At 36.9% G+C, this 23,353-nt stretch overlaps 1 protein-coding gene across 4 annotated transcripts in view; it reads left to right on the top strand.

Annotated features, from left to right (window-relative positions):
* The window catches only part of RELN (reelin), a 504,226-nt gene that overhangs the window by 364,824 nt on the left and 116,049 nt on the right, over nt 1-23,353 (top strand). For all 4 annotated transcript variants that reach the window (XM_074340625.2, XM_074340624.2, XM_074340623.2 and 1 more), the window contains exons 21-27: nt 1,428-1,620; nt 2,419-2,531; nt 8,511-8,648; nt 9,533-9,719; nt 15,673-15,878; nt 19,583-19,754; nt 20,193-20,393. In XM_074340625.2, coding sequence (XP_074196726.2) covers nt 1,428-1,620; nt 2,419-2,531; nt 8,511-8,648; nt 9,533-9,719; nt 15,673-15,878; nt 19,583-19,754; nt 20,193-20,393 — 1,210 coding nt within the window. The remainder of the gene's footprint in view (nt 1-1,427; nt 1,621-2,418; nt 2,532-8,510; nt 8,649-9,532; nt 9,720-15,672; nt 15,879-19,582; nt 19,755-20,192; nt 20,394-23,353) is intronic.

Here is a 23,353-nt window from a genome sequence, read left to right as displayed (position 1 = left end):
AGCTTCTTATATTCTGCAATCTTGAACCCAAACCCATGATGATCCTCAACACGGACAGTGTTCTGTGTTTAAATAACATCTGAATCTATTCAAGAAACAAGGCAGAATAATTACTCCTTATTTTGCGGATTCAGCAAAGGATAATTAAGAAAAATACGAAATGCCTCACAAATTTCAGAGTATAGCATTATATCCTTGTCTGTGCCAGCTAAGCCCCCTGACTAATAGTAATTACTGTTACGAGTGGTACTGGGCCTGCTTCAGAATAGCAGTATTAAGTACTGTGGTAGACAAACCCCCAGGTGGTTAACCCAGGGAATACTTACATTGACCCAGATTAGCCCAGTGGAAATGTGTCCATATTTTAATCTCCTCTGATACATTATAAATTGCTTGAGCAGTTGTCTCTACAAAAGCAATTGTGCCTGTCTTCAAATATTTTACAATTATGCAGTACTCAATTGGGACCAGGTAAAAGTATGTGAATTTTACTGAGTTGAGGTACAACCAACAAAAACTATGTTATGATGTTTTCAGTGTTTAATGCCTGCCCATTTTCTAAAGACTATTTTGCAAATGAGAAAAAAAAAAGTTTTAAATTGTCCAATTTCCCACTACCGAACGTAGCCACTGAAAATACTGTGGTGGATTGTCTTTATGCATTATTTTGTGGATTTTTTTTAATTGGGGAATATTGGGGAGCAGTGTGTTTCTCCAGGGCCCATCAGCTCCAAGTCGTCGTCCTTCAATCTAGTTGTGGAGGGTGCGGTTCAGCTCTATGTCCAGTTGCTGTTTTCAATCTTTAATTGCAGAGGGCGCAGCCCACCATCCCATGTGGGAATTGAACCAGCAACCCTGTTGTTAAGAGCTCGCGCTCTAACCAACTAAGCCATCCGGCTGCCCCTATTTTGTGGATTTTTAAAACTTAATTTATCATATATATGTTAATTTGATTGATTACCTTCATAAATATTTGAAATACGGACCAGTTTACCTAAGCATTCCATTTTCCGTGTAGTTTGACATTGAAATGATTGATTGCCAATTACTATTTTAAATAAACCTGCAATATTCATCGTATTTTATAAAATTGTCTTTGACTTTAGCATTATTTTCTAGGATATATTCCAAGAAGTGAGCTTAGTGAGTCAAAGGTTTTATACTCATGAGCAACATATGAGTGACTACTTATTTTCAAGTACATTTGACAACTCTAGGTATTAACTTTAGAAAACGCACATTGCTTCTTTGATAGGTAGACTGTTTTAAATTGTATTTATTAGATTAACTGAAATCCATTCTGGAACATGCAAGGTTTAAATAAGTGAAATGAAACTACTTTGGTGTACAATATGAAATGAAGAGCTTAATTTTCCCCCCGATACATTGCTGTTTTTAATTTTCTGATTTCCACCTCTGTCTTTCAGTTTTACCGGAGACTCTAAACTTGCCTCAAGTATGCGCTATGTGGAAACACAATCAATGCAGATAGGAGCATCCTATATGATTCAGTTCAGTCTGGTGATGGGCTGTGGCCAGAAATACACTCCACACATGGACAACCAGGTGAAACTAGAGTATTCAACCAACCATGGCCTTACCTGGCACCTTGTCCAAGAGGTAAGTCTGTTTTCTTCTAATGCTTATGATAGGTAACCTCCTTCTTTTTACATAGGAAGCAAAAAATTGCAATTCTAAAAGCCTAGGTTTGAAAAGGTAAAATGTTATTTGTAACACAATTGACATAAAGTCAGCAGCAAATTATAAGGATGCCACAGTCTGCACTGTCAGATACTAAAGGGTAATTAAAAATTAAAAAGAAATGGAAATAACTTCAGGCCTGGGTACCCTAGGATAGTGTTTTGAATATTATTATTATTTCTAACCGTCTTCCTCTATAAACGTATCTCTTTCCCTATGGCATGTCTTCACTGTTCTTAGTTCTAAGTTTCTTTACCAGTAGATAGACCTTATTAAGACTATGGTAGTTCTTGCCTTAAAAAACAAAAGAAAATACATAGATTTAGTTTCTTGGAATAAAATAATAAAATGTACTTCTTTATATATACATACTGGTAATCTGCCATTGCAATAAATGCATAAATATCATAGTGGATAGAATAATTTTACCAAATGTCAGTGTTGTGATAACAGGTCCAAAAAATGGATCCTAATCCATTTCTATGTTTACATGTGAGACTTGGAAGACATTTAATTCCATTGTGGCATCTTGTTTCAATTATTTCCCAAATATTTTAGCTTCACAGAAGGAAAATCATGGATTACATCCATATTGCAAATGGTGAAGATTATGACATTAGTGTCTCTAAGGTCTTTTTCACTTATGGTGAGAGAGTTTACATATTGCCCCTGGAGGAAATAGAAGCTGACTTTAATTTTTGCCTGGCTCCCTTTTAGGAATGCCTTCCAAGTATGCCGAGTTGTCAAGAATTTACATCAGCAAGTGTCTACCATGCCAGTGAGTTCACACAGTGGAGAAGAGTCATAGTGCTTCTTCCCCAGAAAACTTGGTGAGAGACGACATTTTTAGATATGGCTATCACTTTAACTTTTACTATCTCTATTAGCATGACTCGAATATGAAGAAAACTTAAGCACAATGGCAAGATGCATTCATTTTTCTTTTATCAAAAGACCCAGATCTTTCTTTTATGCTGAGGATATTTGAAAAATAGAATTAATTAAAATTTGGTTTTGAACTGTTCTAGTTTTTTCTGACCCCCCTTTTTGCCCCAACTTTTCTTTTTGTGGGAGAACTCAATGAGCCTGTTCCTTTAGCTTTGACATATACAAGGGAATGGTTCAAGAATCTAAAAACTCCTGTGTCCAGACAGTTTGGATTGCAAGGGCTATTTTCGTGCAGCAAAGCCCTACTTTTTATTTCAAAAGCTTAATATACACTTTTTTTCTCTGTTCGCATTCCTTCAGTAACAGTAAACATCCCCCGGGAAGCAGAAGCCTCAGTAACTAGCTGCACAGTTAAACATTTGATAAGGTGAAAGAGAAAAGCACATTTCCTCCCCCCTCTTTGCCCCCCCGCCCCAAATATTACATGGTTTCATTTCCTATTGAGCACTGGGTGAGGAATAGATGCAGCAAGAGTGAAGATAGGGAGACCAGTTGGGGGTTCTAGGCATTAGATATCTGAATGGAGTATGATTGTAGTAGTCATAGCAAGAGCCGTCACTTGTGAAATGTGTGTCAATCCAATAGGGCTTGCTGATGGGTGTGATGGGGGCTGTGGTAGAAAGGGAAGAATCAAAATTGACGTCTACATTCTGGGCCTGGGATGGTATCACCACTGACTGAGATGAGAAAGACTGGAGAAGGGATGGATTTGGGGCAAGAAATTTAGAGTTCTGGTTTTATGAGTGAAAAGAGGTGAAGGAGAATATAGTCAATAATACTGTACTAACTGCACCATGACAGATGGGGACTGGACTTTGTGTGGTGATCACATCATAATATATGTAAATGTCGAATCACTATGTTATGCACCTGAAACTAATAAAGTATTTTATGCCAACTATAGTTTTAAAAAGAAGAGGTGGGGTTTTTTGTTTGTTTGTTTGTTTTTGTGATGTGAAGTTTGAGATACTTATCTATCCAAGCAAGAATATCAAGAAGCCAATTTCACTTACGAATCTGCAACTCAGAAAAGAGGTTTGGGCTGAAAAGTTAAGTACTATAAGGACTATTTAAAGCTCTGGGACAGGATGAGCTCACTCAAGAAAGAGCTTTGGACAAGAAATTAGAAAGCCTGAGTCCCTAGTATATCTCTACCAATGATTAGTTAACCACGTGATTGTAGCCATTCACAACCTCTTCAAGCCTGATTCCTTCAGAGTATAATGAAGAGGTTTCATTACTTGACCCCCCACAGTTACGGAATGCTAAGATTCTGTGATTTGTGTAGAAGAAAAAAGCATTAAAGAGACAGGAATTATATTTTTCTGTGGTATCTGCCTTCTAAGAGCCCTTTTGTAAAGAGAAAAGTACTAAATAAACCCTTCTTAGATTATTTTGTATTAAAGTTAGCTTGTACACAAAAAACAATTGGTTAGATAACCTAGAATTATTATTATACTTCCCTTAGTTGAAGATTGAATTATTGCATTATATAAGAATGCCTGCTTGATTATTTTTAGGGATTCATCATTATGTCAGTTGGAATAAAATGCTTGAAATTTGATTTCCACAGGTTTTTTTATATCCAACTGTGAGTCATTTCCTGACTATTCTGTTAATGCTTTGTATAACAAGTTCCCACTTTCTCTAGCATCCTACTATTTTATGTCTACTACTGGGAATATAATCAGACTTTAATTTCAATGATACTCTCAGCATATCAATCAAGATATTTAAAAAACCACATCAAATAATTGAAATACTGGTCAAACTTGGTGCAAAGCTGCTGAGGTTTATTGTCTTTCATTATTTTGTCATTAAGTATATTACCCTCATTATTTAAAAAATACTGATTTTTATTCATCAATATGTGGGTTGTAATTTCAAAATAACAGGTGGTAAGATACTATTATTGATACTATATTTTAGAGAGGTCTTTTCATCCACAGAAATGCCATAAGCTATTATTCTTAATTAATGTAGTTTAAGCTATATACAAGGAGAATTGTCCTTTATCAAAAAAAAAAAGCCTTTGTACTTTATCATCTTACATTCAGCCTGTATTTTGCATTATTATTTCTTAGCTTAAAAGATAGACCACTGAGTTGAAAGTTTTCGTATAGTCAGAAAAGTTCAGTTCTCATCAACGTTTATTAAACGCTTGAGAGGAGAGATACTGATCCTTAAACTCTTTTTTTTTTAAATCTTATTGGGGAATACTGGGGAACAGTGTGTTTCTCCAGGGCCTTTCAGCTCCAAATCATCAATCTAGTTGTGGAGGGCGCAGCTCAGCTCCAAGTCCAGTTCCTTAAGCTCTTTAGTACCCGCCACATACTTGAGGTGCTCATTAAATGTTGGAAAGTTAGATATAATTTTAATTCAATATGCCTCAATGAACTAAAGAGATGGTGTATTGCACAGTATCTCATTTTACAGACAGAGAAAAAAGTCTAGTAGGTTATTCCTCCCACCGTTTGTCCTTAGTGCATGGAAGTAAATAATTGAATTCTGCTTTTCCAAATTTCCTTCAAAGCCCTGGGCAAAGAAAGTAAAAATATTTTTTAAAAAACAAACAACCCCATAGGATATTTATTTTAACATTCTTACCGACTAATACTTAAACATTATTGCTTTTTTTTTTTTTTAAAAATGTCAACTGGTCATCATTGTTTTTGTAGCTATAATGCTCGAAAGTTCTGCTATAAGGATAAAGTATGTTTATTCTCCTTGACATTCTTGATAATTTTATTTATTATATTCATTGCAAACTTTTGCATATAGCATATTTTTCTCAAGCACTGAGGAAAGGGAGTGCAGTTTAGTTTGAAGCAGTATTCCTTTGGGCAAATCTTTGTTCTGCTGTTTCAATTCAAGCATATTCAACTATAAATTGAAAGCATAAAAGCACATGTGGTCCCTGCATTATCAAAGATCTGTTAACTTTGGAAAATATTCAAGATAGGACAACTTAGAGTGGAAATATTTAATATGTGTACATTGCTCAGAGAAATTTTATTGTATATGAACTGAGTATTTGTTATCCAATGAAAATTAATTTTGTTTTTATGAGAGAAATTTACATAAGAACTGGGCCTAATGAGACCCGAACAGCTGTCAATTGCTGACTTCATAAACAAATCAACACCTAATGACTGAATGAGTTTCAGAATAATTGGGTAAACGTAATTACAGTAACTCTGAAGGTGGAAAATACAATTCAGTCAGTCTTCATTTACCTTGATTCCTCAGGTTACCTAACTGTCAAGAGATGACTCAGTGCTATTTTATTTCAGCCTAGAAGTTTATATGGGGGGCGGAAAATCAAACAGAGAAAAGACTGTCAACTTTTGCTGCTTTGGGGAATCCATAGAGTTTGGATTTTAAATGCAAGTCACTTCATTTCATGATCTGCACAGCAGTAGTCCCACTTTCATACTAAATCCAAAATACACAAGATTTTTCTCCTAAGAATACTTAGTTGGGGAGGAGGGGAGATGGGGGGGCGACAGAGAGAGAGAGATGGGGGGGAGAGAGAGAGAGAGAGAGAGAGAGAGAGAGAGAGAGAGAGAGAGAGAGAGAGAATTGGCAAATGAAATAGTTGTATTGAGGGCAATATTTAGCATTGATGCAGCTGCAAAGTAGTGAGATCACACCTTGTGATCTCACATGTGACCAGCTGGATTGCTCGCTCACACAACCAATTTTTTTTGTCACTAAAAATAAAGCCAATGTTCAACGTTTTTTGCTTCCTTTTGTGTTAATTAACATCAGCACCTTAAACTGGATTGTAATTGTAAATGGCATAATCCACTTTAAGTTTTTTTAATCTTAAGAAAATATCTTTTCAAGAGTTCATAAGATGCATGTAAGGATTCATTTACTTAGAAAAGAATTAGAATGTGTCTACGTGTGACTGTTTAGAAGTATAAAATAAACTGGGAAATCTAGGACAGATTTCTAAAACCCTCCAACTGCATTTTAATGTTTGAAATATCAAAATTTCCAAATAATATATGCCATAGGTTTCATGTAGGCATGTGACTATAAAGAAAATAATCACCTTGGTCAACCACCACCAAAGCAACCATTAAATTTGTGAGCTGGAAGGGATCTTAGAAATCAGTTTGCCCAATCCCTTTATTTGAGAGGCGAGGAACTAGAAGCCCCCAAAGGCTTAAATTTCTCACTAAAGGTCACACAGCTGATAAATTGCAGAGCCAGGGTTCTAGGGGTCGGGTCCCCTGACTCCTAGAACATTCTTCACGCCGTTACCTACAGAAGCCAGAAACCTGCTGCCCTTTCCTGGCCTGCCCATCCACTCACTGACTCTTTTGTTAGTGGACTGTGTGTGTGTGTGTGTGTGTGTGTGTACACCTACTTTATTCTGTTCCTGTGCAAACTATTGAGACAAAAGTTGTCCCTGTCCTCAAAAGATGTCACTATCTAGACACCTGTGGCCCTAGACTTGACTCAGATTATAATCAATATTAAAAGAATATGGTCATCTCTTTGTCATGACACTGGTGCATGAGTCTGAATTCACTTGTTTTCTATAGGGCACCATGTTCTAACACAATGTACCTGCTTTAATAGGAGGCTTTTCTACTATCCAGTTCTTAATGGGACTCTGAAAGCTGTGATGGCTGTTAAGTTACAAATATAAACTATCCCAATAGAGCAGGTGCATCTGTCTGTCTCATTGTGCAACATGATGAGCTCTGATAGGCAGCAAACTTATGTCTGCTGGACGAGTCTCAGTGGATGTGGAATTACCCTACTAGGAATGAAAATGCAACCTATTAGCCACAGATCATTGGTAAAATAAACAAGGGCTTAGTCTGGATTTTAACAGTCTGTGATGTACTTAGGGAGTATTTAACATGTGGGTAATGGATGCAGTGGACTTAAATGGATCATTCAGAGCCATTAAGATCAAATGTACCTGTAGTAGTGTGCTTGGGGCGGGTTTAATCAATGAAACTGAGCATACATGTTAGATCTACAAATCCTTTTTGTTTTCTTTCTTTCGCACTTTGACCAAAAAGAAAATAACGGATCCCTGAAAATTCCTAGAGGTGAAAAATATGATGTGATTTTAAAAGAATTTTTTGTGATCATCAGTAAATGGCAAACCTTCTTGATATTGCTCTGAAAATATCCTCCTTTAGATTCTATATCTGGTTTAGATGAATGAAGGTCCCAAGTGTTTCTCTATGTGTAATGAATGGATTGTTCAGCTTTTTATCTCCACTTAACATCACCTTGTCCATGAAACCTAAGTAAGTTAGTGTTCCAGAAATAATCCAAATGTAGCACCCAGATGGTCTCACTTGTAACATGGTACGTTGTAGCATGTCCCCTTAACCCCAAAACAATACCCCCAAGCAAAACTATCATTTTATATTGAGAACTAACTGGAAGTCTTCCAATAACTACTGATGTGTTTATTGTAAGAAATTGTATTACTCTAAGCTAAACACCTCCCATTTCATTTGTGAAAGAGAGGCTGTTTAGTATATATTTTTATCTTTCTTAAATATTCTTTCTTCTTTTCCTAGCATCAGATCTCTGCAATAACAACAAAAAAACATGATATTTTGTTTTTCTTTAAAATGTCTCAAATTAAATTAAGATTGAGCTATATGAAAAATAAGCAGATTCTTTTTTAACTTTCTTTCATGATAGAATTGTTGAATTGAATAACAACTGAGTGGAAATTAAATTACTAAAGAAAAATGATTGGCGGCTAAATACAAGTTCCAAAAAGTTGGTGATCTGAAAGATTTGGAACTCTGACGTTCTTTGTTTACACTACTACCTGTCAGTTAAATACTGTTTATATTACTGTACCTTGTTTCCAGGTCCAGTGCCACCCGCTTCCGTTGGAGTCAGAGCTATTACACAGCGCAAGACGAGTGGGCTTTAGACAGCATCTACATCGGCCAGCAGTGCCCAAACATGTGCAACGGGCACGGCTCATGCGACCACGGCATGTGCAGGTAAGGGTCCAAAAGCGTGATAGACCCTCTGCTTCTCAGGAGCTGTGTTTGTAGGGATGTCACAGCACTTGTCATCAGAGTTACAGGACAGACTGATGAACAATGAAACAGCCAAAAGATAATGATCCTCCTTTCTGTTCTTATTTTAGATGTCAAAGATATTGTTACATTTAAATTAGTATAAAGCCATATATTCTAAACTTCAAAATCTCACCTCAAGACAAGGCCTCTTGGGTTTAAATTCCAGAGTTTATTAATTAACCCCAAAGTCCTCTTTGGTAGTTAAAAGAGCTTTGCAATTGTTTCCCTTTTTTTCCCCTGACAGTCTTAAAGCACTAGTCAAACAGCTGCTACCCGCTGTCCTACCCCACTTTGCCAGAAGGTCAAGGTTGTATACAAAGGGAGATGGTAATTATCGCTAATGAGGATGAGACAGGAACACACTTGTATACTTAAAGACTCTAAAAGAGACGTGATTTAATCAGAAAGAGGAACTGTAAAACGTGGCCAGAGTTACACGTTGGTTGAGCAAACATTTATATGTGACATTTTAAGGCTACAAGAAAATTCCACTATCTTCCCTTCCCCACCACCCACCATGCATGCACACACACCCATATCCTTCTTCATTAATTAATACTTGATGCCTCAATATTGCCGTTACGGCACTATTTCTTTTAAGAAAGGATTCTTTCCATTTTTTCTTTTTTTTCTGTGTAAAAAACTGAAGGCTGTTACTACCACATACACAGATTGACACTGTAGAGAAAAATCTAGTATAAACACTAAAACCAGAGCAAACGTGAAACACAGGAAATGTTGTAGGTCACGTGGCCATGGCATTCACCAATGGGACTGATTTACTTGGCTCTGCTCTCTCCCAGGTGTGACCAGGGCTATCAAGGCACTGAATGCCACCCAGAAGCTGCTCTTCCTTCTACAATAATGTCGGATTTTGAGAACCAGAATGGTTGGGAGTCTGACTGGCAAGAAGTTATTGGGGGAGAAATTGTCAAACCAGAACAAGGGTGTGGAGTCATCTCTTCTGGGTCGTCTCTGTATTTCAGCAAGGTATGACTAAGGGCTGGGAATACGTGATGACTAAGAGCTGGGAACACGTCATGACTAAGTCGTGACTCAGGAATGGGGATAATAGTCAGGGCCCTGCTATAGGAATATGTGACTGATTTATGGAGCAGCCTGAACTCAGAAGGTACAAATATGAGATGGTTTTATTATTAACTGGGTTTCATCAAATTCCTGTCCCTTAGCTACATCTGGGACACTTTTGTAGTTTCCTGATTGTTTTTGGTTACCACAAATCCAGGTTAGGCCAGTTTAAAAACCCTGCCCTCTTGTACCTGATTTAAGTCTCACTGCTTTCCTTCCCTCCAGGGCCAGCCAGGCTTGTGTCCTGGGGGTCTTTGAGTGGGGCAGGGTCGTGGTTTCTTCTAACCCGTCTTTGGAGGGTGTGTGAGCATGTGGGCCTGTGGGTGAGGGTGTGAGTGGGGAAGGAGGTGGGGGAGCTTAGAGATTAAGAGCAGCGACTCTGGATCCAGACTGCCTTCTTCACTCCAGTCCTACACTTCCAGCTGTGTGACTGAGCAAATTCCTTAACCTCTCTATGACCTGGCTTTCTCATCTGTACAGTAGGAATAATAAGAGTATCTACCTCATTGGGGTTATTATGCACTGGTACACTTATAAGTCACATGGGACACATAGAAAGCACTTCTGTTAAGTGTTTATTAAATGTGTCAATCCATTAATCTCAAGAATGTGATTGGAGGAAGGAGGAATAATGGTGGGGGTGGGGGTTGCAGAGCTGTTCCTCAGGAACTGATAAGCTCTCCAAGGTAAACAAACATCTCAGGTCCTATTTTGGCTCATTTTGGTGGTTGCTGGTGGCATCTGATGATGAGGGCTGTCTTAGTCAATTCAGGCTATTTTAACAAAAAGACCACACTTTTTGTTAAAAAAGTTCATCTCTCACGGTTCTGAAAGCTGAGAAGTCCAAGATCAGCAGCTCCATGTCTGGTGAGGACCCACTTTCAAGTTTGCAGATGCCGTCTTCTGTTTGTGTCCTCACATGGTGGAGAGAGGAGACAGAAAAAACAGGCTCCCTCATGTCTCTTTTTATAAGGGCACTAATCCCATCAGGAGGGCTCCACCCTCATAACCTAACTACCTGCCAAAGGCCCCACTTCCTAATGCCATCCCTTTGAGAGTTAGGCTTTCCACATATGAATTTGAGATGCACAAACATGAAGTCCATAACAGAACCTCTGCATACACACTGTTCATATACTGTTCAGCTGCCCCAGTGGCAGCACCAGGGTAGGCAGACAGGTCAGGAGACACCAACTAGGGACTGAGGTGCCAGCCGGAATCTCTAGGACTGATTCTCTTGGATCACCCCCAACCCATGTTGCTTGGTTAGGGATAGGGGCGGGCGACCACCTTCCTTGCTGCCATCTAGGCAGGACATTCTTCCTCCCTCCTCCAGTTTATCTCTTCATATCATCTTCCAAAGGACTGGAGGGGAAGCAGCTCCCATTGTCCATCCTGAGCAATGTGTCTAACCCCGATGATTGGCAGCTTTCTTTAGAATGTGGGGTGCTTAACAGCCACTTCTTTCCAGCAAGGATTATAACCACCAATTCTAGGACAACTGGAAATGTCCCACTCTTTAGCACATAACAAGTACACAGGTGTGGGTGATGTATCAAAGGGCTGCTATGTTAGGGAATCTGGGCAACAATCCAAAGCAAGCTAATTTATGCACATGCAAAAATAGGTACAGGTTTTGTTTTGACGCAGGTGTAGAACAGAGAGTCAGCAAGTAAACAAGATAGAGAATGATAGAAAAATCAGGGATGGATTTCGTGTAATGCTATCTCCTATGCATTAACATCAAAGGTCCCCAGGTCATTATTGTTAGAGATAATAGTCAATTAGTGACCAATATACATTGCATACATCCAGATACACTGTACAATTGTGCGGATGTGAAAATTGTATCTCCCATAAGCATCAATTTTTAAACAGGGTTATGAATCCTTAACCAATGTGTACCCAAACACTCCAGTAAATATGCACGCATTCACATAGATATGTTATTCATGGAAAGTTACATATCACTGTTTCTTACATTTAATTTAAGATGATCTCTGGAGTCAAACCATCTGGGTTTATACCTGGGCTCCAAAACTCATGAATTGGTTCACCTTGCAGAGTTACATCTTTATGTATCTCAGTTTTCTTGACTATAAAGTGGGATGTTGGGGAGATTAGGTGACTTCATGGAGGTAAGGAGTGAAGAATAGTGTTGGGAACATAGAAATAGCTCAGTGAATGTTAGCTATCATGATGACATTTTATGAGAATAAGTTACAAATTGTGATCATTGAATATTCCCCTGTATATACCCTGCCATAGCTTAAAGTCAGCATTTCAAATAACTTCATTCTTTTCCCCATCCAGTTCAGCTTTCTCCCTAAATTTTTGTCAATATATCTGAGGATCATTTTTTTTCTTACTTTTTTCTCTTGTTTCAGTCAGATCTGTTTTGAATTCTAAGTGAGAGAAACTAGCTTAAGCAAAAAAGGAGGAAATTTGGTTCATGTAATCAAAACACAGGAAGGGCTTAGATAAAACTGGCCTCAGAGATATCTGGAACCCGAAACTCAAATGCCCATAGAGCTCTCGCCTTAAGAGTACACTTTATTTTTCAGTCAGCTCTCATTGTGAAAGGGAATGATGGCCACAGAGCTTTCTAAGCAGCTCCATCAGAAAAGCTGGGGAGGGTTTCTCTTGGCCAATTACAGTGTCTCGGGGAATGGTGTCCTCTGATTGGCATAGCCAGTCTTATACACCCTCGTTGGCAGAGATAGATTCACAGTTTGGCAGCCCCCACCAGCCAGCATGATTGAAATAGAGAAGGGGTCATAACCCAAAAGAAGGGTTCCTTTGACCTTTTGCAACTCTAGATTAATTTATCTGAAAAAATGCTTCTACCCCGTCACTCTTCTGGCACAAATGTTCCAAATGGTCTCCAATACTGTTGCCCTGACTACATAATTTATTTTATTTTTCCAAACATGAGCGCTCTGCCCCAAACAAGAACCTCTCCTTGTCATCACATGTTCTGCCAATTTCCCTGCCTTTCCATAGTCTCCACTGCCTATCATTATGCCTTCCATCGCCTCTGCATTCATAGAAACCATGTAGCGTCCTGCTCAAATTGTGCTGCTTCCGTGGAGTTTTTGGGGACTATCGCAAACTACACTGATCTCCTTTTTTTGAATTTCTCTTTCATCTGTGCTCTATACAGATATAGATCATATTTTTATTCTCACAGTACCCAGCAAGATGCAGAGTCCTGCTGACAGAGCCAACTCTAGGTCAGATATACAACTCAGCAATGCATGCCATGTGCTGGGCATTTACATACCAGTAAATCCCCTGGAGACTGAATAAACTGGAAAACTGATAAGTAATCCTGTGACTAAATGGGGACAGCAAGGAATAGAGCTTGGTCTGCAGCCCTAAGTTGTCATTACTGTCACTGCACGTATCCATGAAGTCTTCTTTCAACTTTGTTCTCATAAGACATGATGTTATGCCTGGTAAAACTGGCACACAATGATAATATTTGTTGAAAAAAGGAAGGAAGGAAGGGAGAGAGGGAGGGAGGGAGGGAGGGAGGGAGGGAGGGAGGGAGGGAGGGAGGGAGGGAGGAAGGGAGGAAGGAAGGAAGGGAGCAAAATGTTCTAAAGAAATGGTTATTTTCAAATAAATATAGTAGAATTAGTTTTCTAGTGGCATTTGATTAAAGAAAATTTTAATGGGAGGCAAAAGGTGAAGTTGTATGAAATGTTTTAGAGTTTTTGTTTTAAAGACTCTAAAGTCTGAAGTCAGTTCCTTTAAAATTTGTTTTATTTTGTCTAAACCCTTAAAGGAGTATGCCATTTTAACTTAGAATGTTGGGGGGCTATTGGAAGGTATTTTCCACACTCCAGGAATGACGAGCTGCTTAACCTATTAGCCCAGCACATTTTGTATGTGTGTGATGTCTCCACATACACACATAAATGCATTGATCATAGTATAATAGAAAAACTGCAAAGCACGTGTCACATCAAATTGTGAATTCTGACAAAAAGTTTGCCATGAACCATTTCCTTTTTCCTTTTTTCTCTCTTTAAAACAATGTTCAGCGTTTCAAGTTCACTGAACAAAAGAAAACAATTCATGCTATTCTCTAGGAAAAATATCTTCAGTGCCAAACCAAGCATTTGTATAATATTTTCCACCATCTACAAAAATCCCACAAAACACTGCTTCAGAACCTCTGTAGACCAACACCATAGCCTCCTGGAAAAATAGCACAGCTCTGTGAATTTCACAATAGACCAATCATTCCAACCAGCTAATTGTGATAATTGGATTTTTATAATTCTCCTCATCTTAGATCTATATCCTCCTGGCTTATTTCCACGTGCCAAGTTTTTCATAGAAGTTTGCTGGGTTGGAATTAACCAGCTAGGTTCTGTAGTTTTTTTTCTTAAAATCATTCTTCCTGTAATGATTCGGAAGCATGAAAATTCTAGGCCAGATTATAATAATCTCTGAGGCATTTTTCACTTACGGTATTTCAAATGAACAAGAAAAATTAAAAGTGCATATCACATGTTGAATGTGCATATTTTCAGATTTCCTCAAATACATACTTAAAATTGAGAGTTCCAAAGAATAAGTTCTGTGTCAGGATTAACTCCAGTTCTCGTTTCACTGCAACCACTTTTTTGAGGCAGGGGAGAACATTTTTTAATTAGCTTTAGATATTTCAGGGTACTCCTTAATTAGTCCCAGGTATTTCCCCTGTGATTTCTAATAACTGAAACCCTTGCTTAATTAACTTAGTGAATTAGAGTAGGGTTTAAATTATAGGTGTGAGGGGTGTTTTCCTCTATACTGTGTATTCTATCTCAGTTTTTCTTCCTGATGTTTCATTGAACTCCTTGGGAGCTCCGTAAGACCAGTTCAGAGCAGACCACGGATTTGCTTTGGCAGAATCTGTTTGGGTGGAAGAATCTCATGATCAAACCTTTTTTCATTAGCATGAAACCATGTACACACAACAGAAATGATGACAAACCTTCTCAATTTGAATCTATCAGCTTACAACAAGACTGTGACATGCAAGGGACACATGAAGCAAGTTGATGGATTTGATGGAATTTTAATAGTTGTAAAAACTTATTTAAATGATCTCTTCCAACCTGTGTAGTTCCAAGTGAGAGAGAGAGAGACAGAGACAGAGATAGAGACAGAAACACTGGCTTGAACCCAGAGAGACTAGAGTACTCTTTCTTTTTGTGAAGAAGTTTCTATCTTAAACTTATTTCACTTTCATTCCGATGGGGGAAGAGGTCCAGGCATATCTCCGGAGAGGATGTTCTCTCAGGAAGACATGTGCTGTACTAGGCAAGTTATATGCAACATGTTATTTCATCTAATTGTCACAACACCTGTAAGGAAGGTATTATTATCCATATTGTACCTTTGAGGGAAATCAAATCTCAGAAAGGTCACACAACTAAACAGCATGAATGAATAATGGGCTGAGATTCAAACCGAGCTCCAACTGATCTCAAAGTATATGGTCGGTCTTTCTTCTTCTGCCTGGAGGAGATTTGCAGAGCAAATATTAGACGTGCTTTAACTTAAATTATTTTTAAAAGACTTTTGAATACTCTTGGTTGTAATTAACAGTTCCCAAGGGTCTCATAACCAAGTCTGGGAATCAGTGACGTAGAGGCTAATCAAGTGTATCCAGGACTAGTTACCATAACCAGAGCAGAGACAATTAAATGGCATAAGTTGCTCCCTTCAACAATAAATGGGGACAAAATCATCCCCACATAGTGCTAGGATGCTCCTATGAATTTGAAACTGAAACAGCAAGATGCCAAAGAGCTCCCAGATGATAGAAGTTATGATTTTTCTGTCCTTTGTAAAGGCTGGGAAAAGACAGCTGGTGAGCTGGGACCTGGACACTTCTTGGGTGGATTTCGTCCAGTTCTACATCCAGATAGGTGGAGAGAGCACTGCGTGCAACAAGCCCGACAGCAGAGAGGAGGGCGTCCTCCTTCAGTACAGCAACAACGGGGGCATCCAGTGGCACCTGCTGGCAGAGATGTACTTCTCAGACTTCAGCAAACCCAGGTAAGTACCCCCGATGGCCTCCCGGTAGTTTCCAGGAATGGTCAAAATTCCATTGTTGTTGAGGTGTTTCCAAAATATTATTCACTGTTGCAAAAATAGACAAACTCATAAATATCTGAAATGAATGATAGCCTAATATATAAACATTTCATTTAAGTTTCTGGACAAACAATATTTATATTCATGTTTGAATTTTTAAAGAATTTGAGGGGGAAAAAATGCAATTAGAAGAAAAGTGAGACAATTGACCATTGTTTTCCCAAAGAAACTCTGTGATACAGGAATGTTCCAAACTCACTTATCCCATTTGTGGTGTTTTTTTTTCCCCCTTTTAATTCACATAACATCTTCATCTGTTAGATTTAATAGCAAGATGGATTTTGTTAAAAGTTTTCATATGGCTGCACCCAGGGCCAGTCCTAGACAGCGTATGAATGAATCTGTGGTGCTTGGATTTTCTAAAATTTTTCACTGGCCCATCCCTGTCTTTATTTTTAGGGATGGGAATATATGTAATAAAAGTCTTAGGTAATGACTATTAAAGAGTTTGGGAAAATAACTCATGTTTAATACTAATACCTATATAAGGCAATCAATGTATTTATCAGTAATTAAATTAGTTCTCTTGCAATTATCTAGTATTTTGAAATTCTCTATTTGTACTTTATATTTTATATGTATCATGAAAATCTATTCAAGGATATCACTCTTAGAGTATTCCTTTTTATAATATCTGTATTTGCACTGTAACACAAAGACAAAATTTTTTCTTTATATATATTGACCACCAATTATTATTAACCTTTAAAATGCTAAAGTTGTTCCTGTTTTGCATTTTATAACTGAAACTTGTTTTATTGAAAAAATTATTATTGAAGAAGAGATTCATTTCTCACAAATTAAACATATTGTAAAATGCTACTTAAAATATAACTGTTTTGTAGATTGAAGGTTCATAAGTTTATTGTTTTAAAACATTGAGTCATTTTAAGGTGACACAATTTCTCATAATATAACACAAGTAGACATACAGACAGATCAACCAAAAGCATTTCTTCTAAGGAGATATGGGAGAGGCAGAAACCAGAGAGGAGGCAGCTGGATAAAACAAAAGACATAGCATCCAGGGGGAAAGTCAGGAATGGTGTGTGGGAGATGGAACCTGGTAAGATTCCCCCATGTAGAAGAGAGAAAATTGATAATGGTGCCAAACTGATTTAAAAAACTACTTAAAATAATTCAAATTATTTTTTCCAAATAATATCATTGTTGTTCTGTACATTATTGAGAGTTCAGTAAACTAGATTAGTATGTGGGCAAACAAAAATTCAATAGCTTTTTCAAATCCCAGGAATATTCAGCTTTATTTTTATGGGAATTTTTCTTTGGAGACAGACCATTTCACCAGATTTTCAAAAAATGTATGGTGCTAAAATGGTTAAAAAAAACTCTGAGTTGGAAAATCCTAGAAAAAGACCTCATTCATGGTGGCTAATGATAAATAAATGTAAGAAATAACTTTAACAAATAATTCTGAGAATCTCTGTAAAACTATAAAACTTTAAAACTTCCTTCAGAGATATAATGAAAACAAATGGAAAATAATGTAGCACTTCTAGATAGGAAAACTGAATATTATGATAGGAAGATATCTCTTCATTTATTTTTAATGCAATTCCAATCAAAGTCCTAGTGGTATTTTTTTTTTTTTTTTGAAACTTTATGTCCAGAAATATAAAATGGTAAAAATAACTTAAATTTTTGGGAAAAATAGATGAATTCCCTACATGATATTAAAACATGTTATACAACCTAAATAATTAAAGTGAAATGATATTGGTGAGTGGGTAGACAGAACAAACAATGAAACCAAATAAATGACCCAGAAATTAACTCAGATATACGAGGACTTATATATGAAAAAAAGACGCATCATCTATCAATGATAAAGAAACAGTATTCAATCACCTGGTGTTAAAAAGAATGGGTAGGCTCTTGGGGGAAAAATATCTGTTTAGATTACCACCTTACATAATCAAAACTGTTGAAGACTGGTTAAATATTTAAACATTTAGATTACTATCCGGTTTGGAGAAAAGATATGAACATTGTAAACATAAATTCAATGGAAAATTAACAAAGAAAAGGACTACTTACACAGAAATATATGAGTACTTACTACATTCAGATGTAAAACTACGTATACATGCAACACATACGTGTCAAAGAACACAAATGAAAAGAAAGAAAGCAACTATTATGAGAAACAAAGGTTCAATGTTTCTGTAAAGAGCTTACACAAATTATCAAGAAAAACACTAAGATTTTGATTTAAAAAATGGGTAAAAGGAATGGGTAGATGGTACAAAAGAGGAAATATGGATGTTTAATAAAATATGAATAATAGCCAACCTCTGTTGCAATAAGAAAGATACCATTTTTCAAGTCAAATAGTCATTTTTTAAAGATAACACCAAGTGCTTTCTCCATGTGGGAGCAACAAGACAGGTGCTCTCACATCATCCTGTGAACTCTAACGACCCTTCCAGAAAGGAATTTTGAAAAATCAAGAGCCTTAAACATGATCCGTTAATTTGACCTGGTAATTCCATTTCCAAGAATCTTACCTTAAGAAATAAACTGATTTCACAAAATAGGTCAGACAGACAAAGTCGAGAACCATATGATTTTACTCATATGTGGGATATAAAAGTGAAAGCAACAAAGGAATAAGACAAACAAAAACTCATAGACATGGAAAACAGTTTAGTAGTTACCAGAGGGTAAGGGGGGAGGATGGTAGAAGAGGGAAAAGGGTTGGTAAATATATGGTGATGGAAGGAGAACTGACTCTGGGTGGTGAACACACAATGGGATTTATAGATGATGTAATACAGAATTGTACACCTGAAACCTATATAATTTTACTAACCAATGTCTCCCCAAAAAATTTAATAAAAAATTTAAAAAATATATTAAATGGAAAATTCTGGAGATTAACAAAAGAAATAAACTGAGGTATAGATAAAGCTTTATGCATATTTTCATCACAGAACTATTTAAAATAGGGTGAGGTGAAATAAATAATAGCATGTCTGTGTGATGGAAAATTATATAGACAGTAAAGTGACCTTAAGAAATAATTTTACTGGCATGAGAATGTGCTTATGATATGTTAAAACTGGAGAATACCGAATTATACATATATCTCACCTATGTAAAAGATTACATACTTTAATAATATATATCAAAATTTTAACAGAGGTAAACCTCTTGCAATAGATTATGGGTGATTTACATTTCCTTTTTAATGCATATTTCTTTATTCCCACAATAAGTAAGAATCGTTTTTTAAAAAAATTTAAATGCTATTTTAATGTAATAATGTACAAAGGAACAGTTTTTCCTAGGTATTTCTGGAAAACCATCATCATGGTAGTCAAAAGACGTTATTCAGGAATCAAACTTAGTTGAAATAGTTGCCTCCAAAAGATACAGTTCCAAATGGAATAAAGACGATCAGGACTGAACTTGCTTATGGCCTGAAACCTCTTGTCTGATCTTTTAAACTTAGAAAATTTTCAGAAATATCAAGAGATTAAACAAAACTAAACTTTATCTTGTTGCTACTCTTGCTATTTTAATAGCTGTTAAGAAAAACACAGCTTTTCTTTTCTTAACCATAAATGTTTGCTTTTATGCAGGTTTGTCTATCTGGAGCTTCCAACTGCTGCCAAGACCCCTTGCACCAGGTTCCGCTGGTGGCAGCCAGTGTTCTCGGGAGAGGACTATGACCAGTGGGCAATTGATGACATCATCATTCTGTCAGAGAAGCAAAAGCAGATCATCCCAGTTGTCAACCCAACTTTACCTCAGGTATTTTTCCTACATCTGAACTCCAAAAAGACGAAGAATTACAATGGTGGATGGGATTAAAGCACTTCTCATTTCCCCAAGGGCTTAGTGCTTGAACATGTAATATAAGTTTTCTGTTTTTTGCACTTAATTTTTTGTTACCTCTCCATGCTACTAGTTCACGGATTATTTAGATGTTAAAGAGAAAAAGACTATGAAGTCTGGCCAAGTAATCAAACTTGATTATTCGTGTAGTTATAAAATTAGATACACAGTGGCAGAACATTTTCATTTGTTAAATCATCAGGAGAAAAACAAATTTGTTAATTTAGAGATTCCGCTATATTTTCCTAGAAATACAAGTGGTACGTGGTTCTGCATGTCATGAACTAAAAAGTTCTATCTTGTTTTCAAAACTATCAAATTGCCTTTCTGTGTTGTTTGTATTGTTTCTATTAGAACTTTTATGAGAAGCCAGCTTTTGATTACCCTATGAATCAAATGAGTGTGTGGTTGATGTTGGCCAATGAAGGAATGGTTAAAAATGAGACTTTCTGCTCTGCCACACCATCAGCCATGGTATTTGGAAAATCAGATGGGGATCGATTTGCAGTAACTCGAGATTTGACTCTGAAACCTGGATATGTGCTGCAATTCAAGGTATTTATGCACAAACTTCTTCCCAGGCCGGTCAAGAAGCAAAACGTCTTCCAGATTTATAAGTGAAATTGACAAAGAATGCAAATTTTTCATATTAAATTAAAGAAGGGATTCTCTCAAACAAAGGTTCAATAATCTTAAAATGGCCAAGCTTTTTAACTATACCCTTAAGGAAAACAGCTTGTCATTTTTTAATGAGCCCCAGAAGTTGTAGCTATGTTATTGTATTTCTTTAGAGTTCATGGAACTCTAAAAAAATAAAATAAAATATGACTTTTAGGGTTTCAATCTGATTGTGACTTAATGAATCCCATGCCTCTAAATAGTAATTGATAAGTTCTCCTTTTCAACTGGTTAGTGCTTTTTGGACTTGTTAGTTATTTTATGTTTTTAATATAGGATTTACAAACAATTTCTCTTTGATTCAGTAAAGTTTTACTTTAGTTATCAATGCTCTCTTAAAAGCTTGTTTTTCAGCGCTGTGATAACATGTCAACATGTGTAGCAAGTATTTACTTTGACAAGATCTTTTTTCAAAAGCCTAATCAAAGTTTCATTATGTTTATGATAAAATCCCATTGGTGAATTCTGGGGTCGAACGTAATGCATTTTTAATGAGCTAAGACAACTACATGGTCCTTACATAACGGCAGAGTGCTGATACTAAATAATTTACAGATGGAATTATTAAAGAGATCAGATGTTTATAGGCAACTCTTCAAATATAATTTCCACAGGTCTGTAAATAAGGAAGTTGATTAGTGAAATGTTCCTTCTCTGTTTAGATATCGATGCTAAACTGCAATGGAAAAATCATTAATAACAGTATATGACTATATTAGTTTGTTGGTACTGCCTAAAATAGTAAGAATATGACCACAAAAGCAAATAAATTGCCTGCGTACTCTCATCTGACACCTTTTCTATTTAATTATTTACAAAATCAGGATAGTGTAGGTGTTAAAGTCTGCAAGATGGTATTCCGAAGTTGACAAAATCTAAATAAAGAAAACATTATTAAATATTTCAGGTACTTTAACAACCAGCAAAAATGCATAAAGCCTAAGGAGAATCTCATTTCTTGAACCACACCAGCAGAAAATTATTGATATGTAATATGCGTCATTCAGGGATTGATTGTTAATGCATATTTGGTATCAGTAACAAGAACTTGATGTCATTTGTACAAAAATGCACAGTGCTGGTACGTTTTATGTGTATGTCAAACACTATGTGCTAGGAATAAAGAAATGAAAAATATGGCCTTAGTTCTCAAGGAGATCAGAAACTAGTAAGTGAGCCAGAAAAGTGAATAGTCACAATACACTCACAGGAGTGAGTACTATAGGCTCTGGATACTACAGGAGTGCTTGTAGGTAGTTCCTGGCATGTGGCAGGTGCTCCAAAAATACCTGTTAGTTGAATAAATGGATGGGTGGAGGGTGGGAGGGAGGGATGGATGGATGGATGGATGGATGGATGGATGGATGGATGGATGGATGGAAATTGGAAGTCTCTGGAAATACAGAGACTTAGCCAGCTGAACAATGGAGGAGGAAAACTTCTAGTTAGAGGGAACAGAGTATGAAAATATATGAAAATACATGAAAGTGCAAATAAGAATGAAAAATTTGGAAACTTTAAGGAGTTTGGAGTATGTACCACAGAGATGAGAGATAATGTTGGTCCCAATTGGCTTTATATGACACACTAAGCCACTTGGACGTTAACCCAAGAGTAATGAGTCATGGGAGACTTTTAATCCATTAAGTGCAAGAATTAGACATGTGTTTTAGAAAGATCATTCTGGTAGCAGTATGGGTGTTAACAAGAGGGGAAACTGGAATCAATAATTACATTCATTCATTTATTCAGCAGATGTTTATAAAGCCTCTACTGTGTGCCAGGCTGGGTTCTAGGCTATGAATAGAAATAGAAATAGTGTGGACTAGGGTGGTGGAGGGTAGTTACTGTTTTATAAAGGGTTGTCAAGTTAGCCTCACTAATAAAATGACTTTTAAGCTGAGACCTATAAAAAATGAAGGAGTGAGTCATGCAACAATCTGGGAAATAGCATTGCAGGCACAGGGAACAAAAAGTACAAAGGCCTTGAAATAGGACCGTGCTTGGGAAAGTTCAAGAAACCAGAAGGATACCATTGTGACTAGAGTAAAGAGAGTGAGAAAAGGGAGACAGGTAGAAAAAAATAAGGTAAGTCTTTGATTTCTGCTGGGAATAAAATGGCTAGCAGAAGAAAGACATACTCTGACTTAGGCTTTTAAAAAATCACTCTGGCGATGGCATTGGGGGAGTACACTGGCAGAGGCAAGGGCAGAGCTAGAAAGACCAGCCGGGCAACCATCGTAATGAGCTAGTAAAGTAAGAGATGATGAGAACTTGGACATGTATGGTAGTGGAGAAAGCAGAGAAAAGTGCTCAGATTAATATATTTTGAGCGAATTAAGGATGCTAGAGTGGTTATCAAAGTGAGAAATGAGGAGCCCAGATTAAGGCATAGCATGGAATTATAATGGTAAGTAAGTAGATCTGAGAGATGTTAAAAGGGTATCATCTACAGGTTTTGGTAACCTATTGTCCAATAGATTGGGTTCTAGAATGATTCCCACATTTCTGGTTCCAGTCACTGAAACTGGAAATACAGGAAGAGGAGGATTTGCGTTAGGGTGGTGGATGATGAAAACAGACTTGGACATATGGAATTAGGGATGCCTGTGGACTGCTGAAGTGAAAATGCACAGGAAGCAGTTATGTACCTTATCCAGAGAGCTGAAGAGAGGCCATAACTGGGAGTCATAGGTATTCAAAAGGAATTTGAAATTATGATTGTGAATTAGATTAGGGAGTGTGGAAAGGGTAAAAATATAGGAAAACCAAGAATTGTATCCTAGAAAACATCAACAGTTAAGAGGCAGGATAAATGATCAATTTTTAAAAATACA

This window comes from Rhinolophus sinicus, chromosome 4, assembly GCF_057876585.1.
Source record: "Rhinolophus sinicus isolate RSI-liver-muscle chromosome 4, RSI-T2T, whole genome shotgun sequence".
NCBI classification, from domain to species: Eukaryota; Metazoa; Chordata; class Mammalia; order Chiroptera; family Rhinolophidae; genus Rhinolophus; species Rhinolophus sinicus.
Note: the sequence above shows the minus strand (reverse complement) of the source record. Positions and strands in the feature narration are given on the sequence as shown.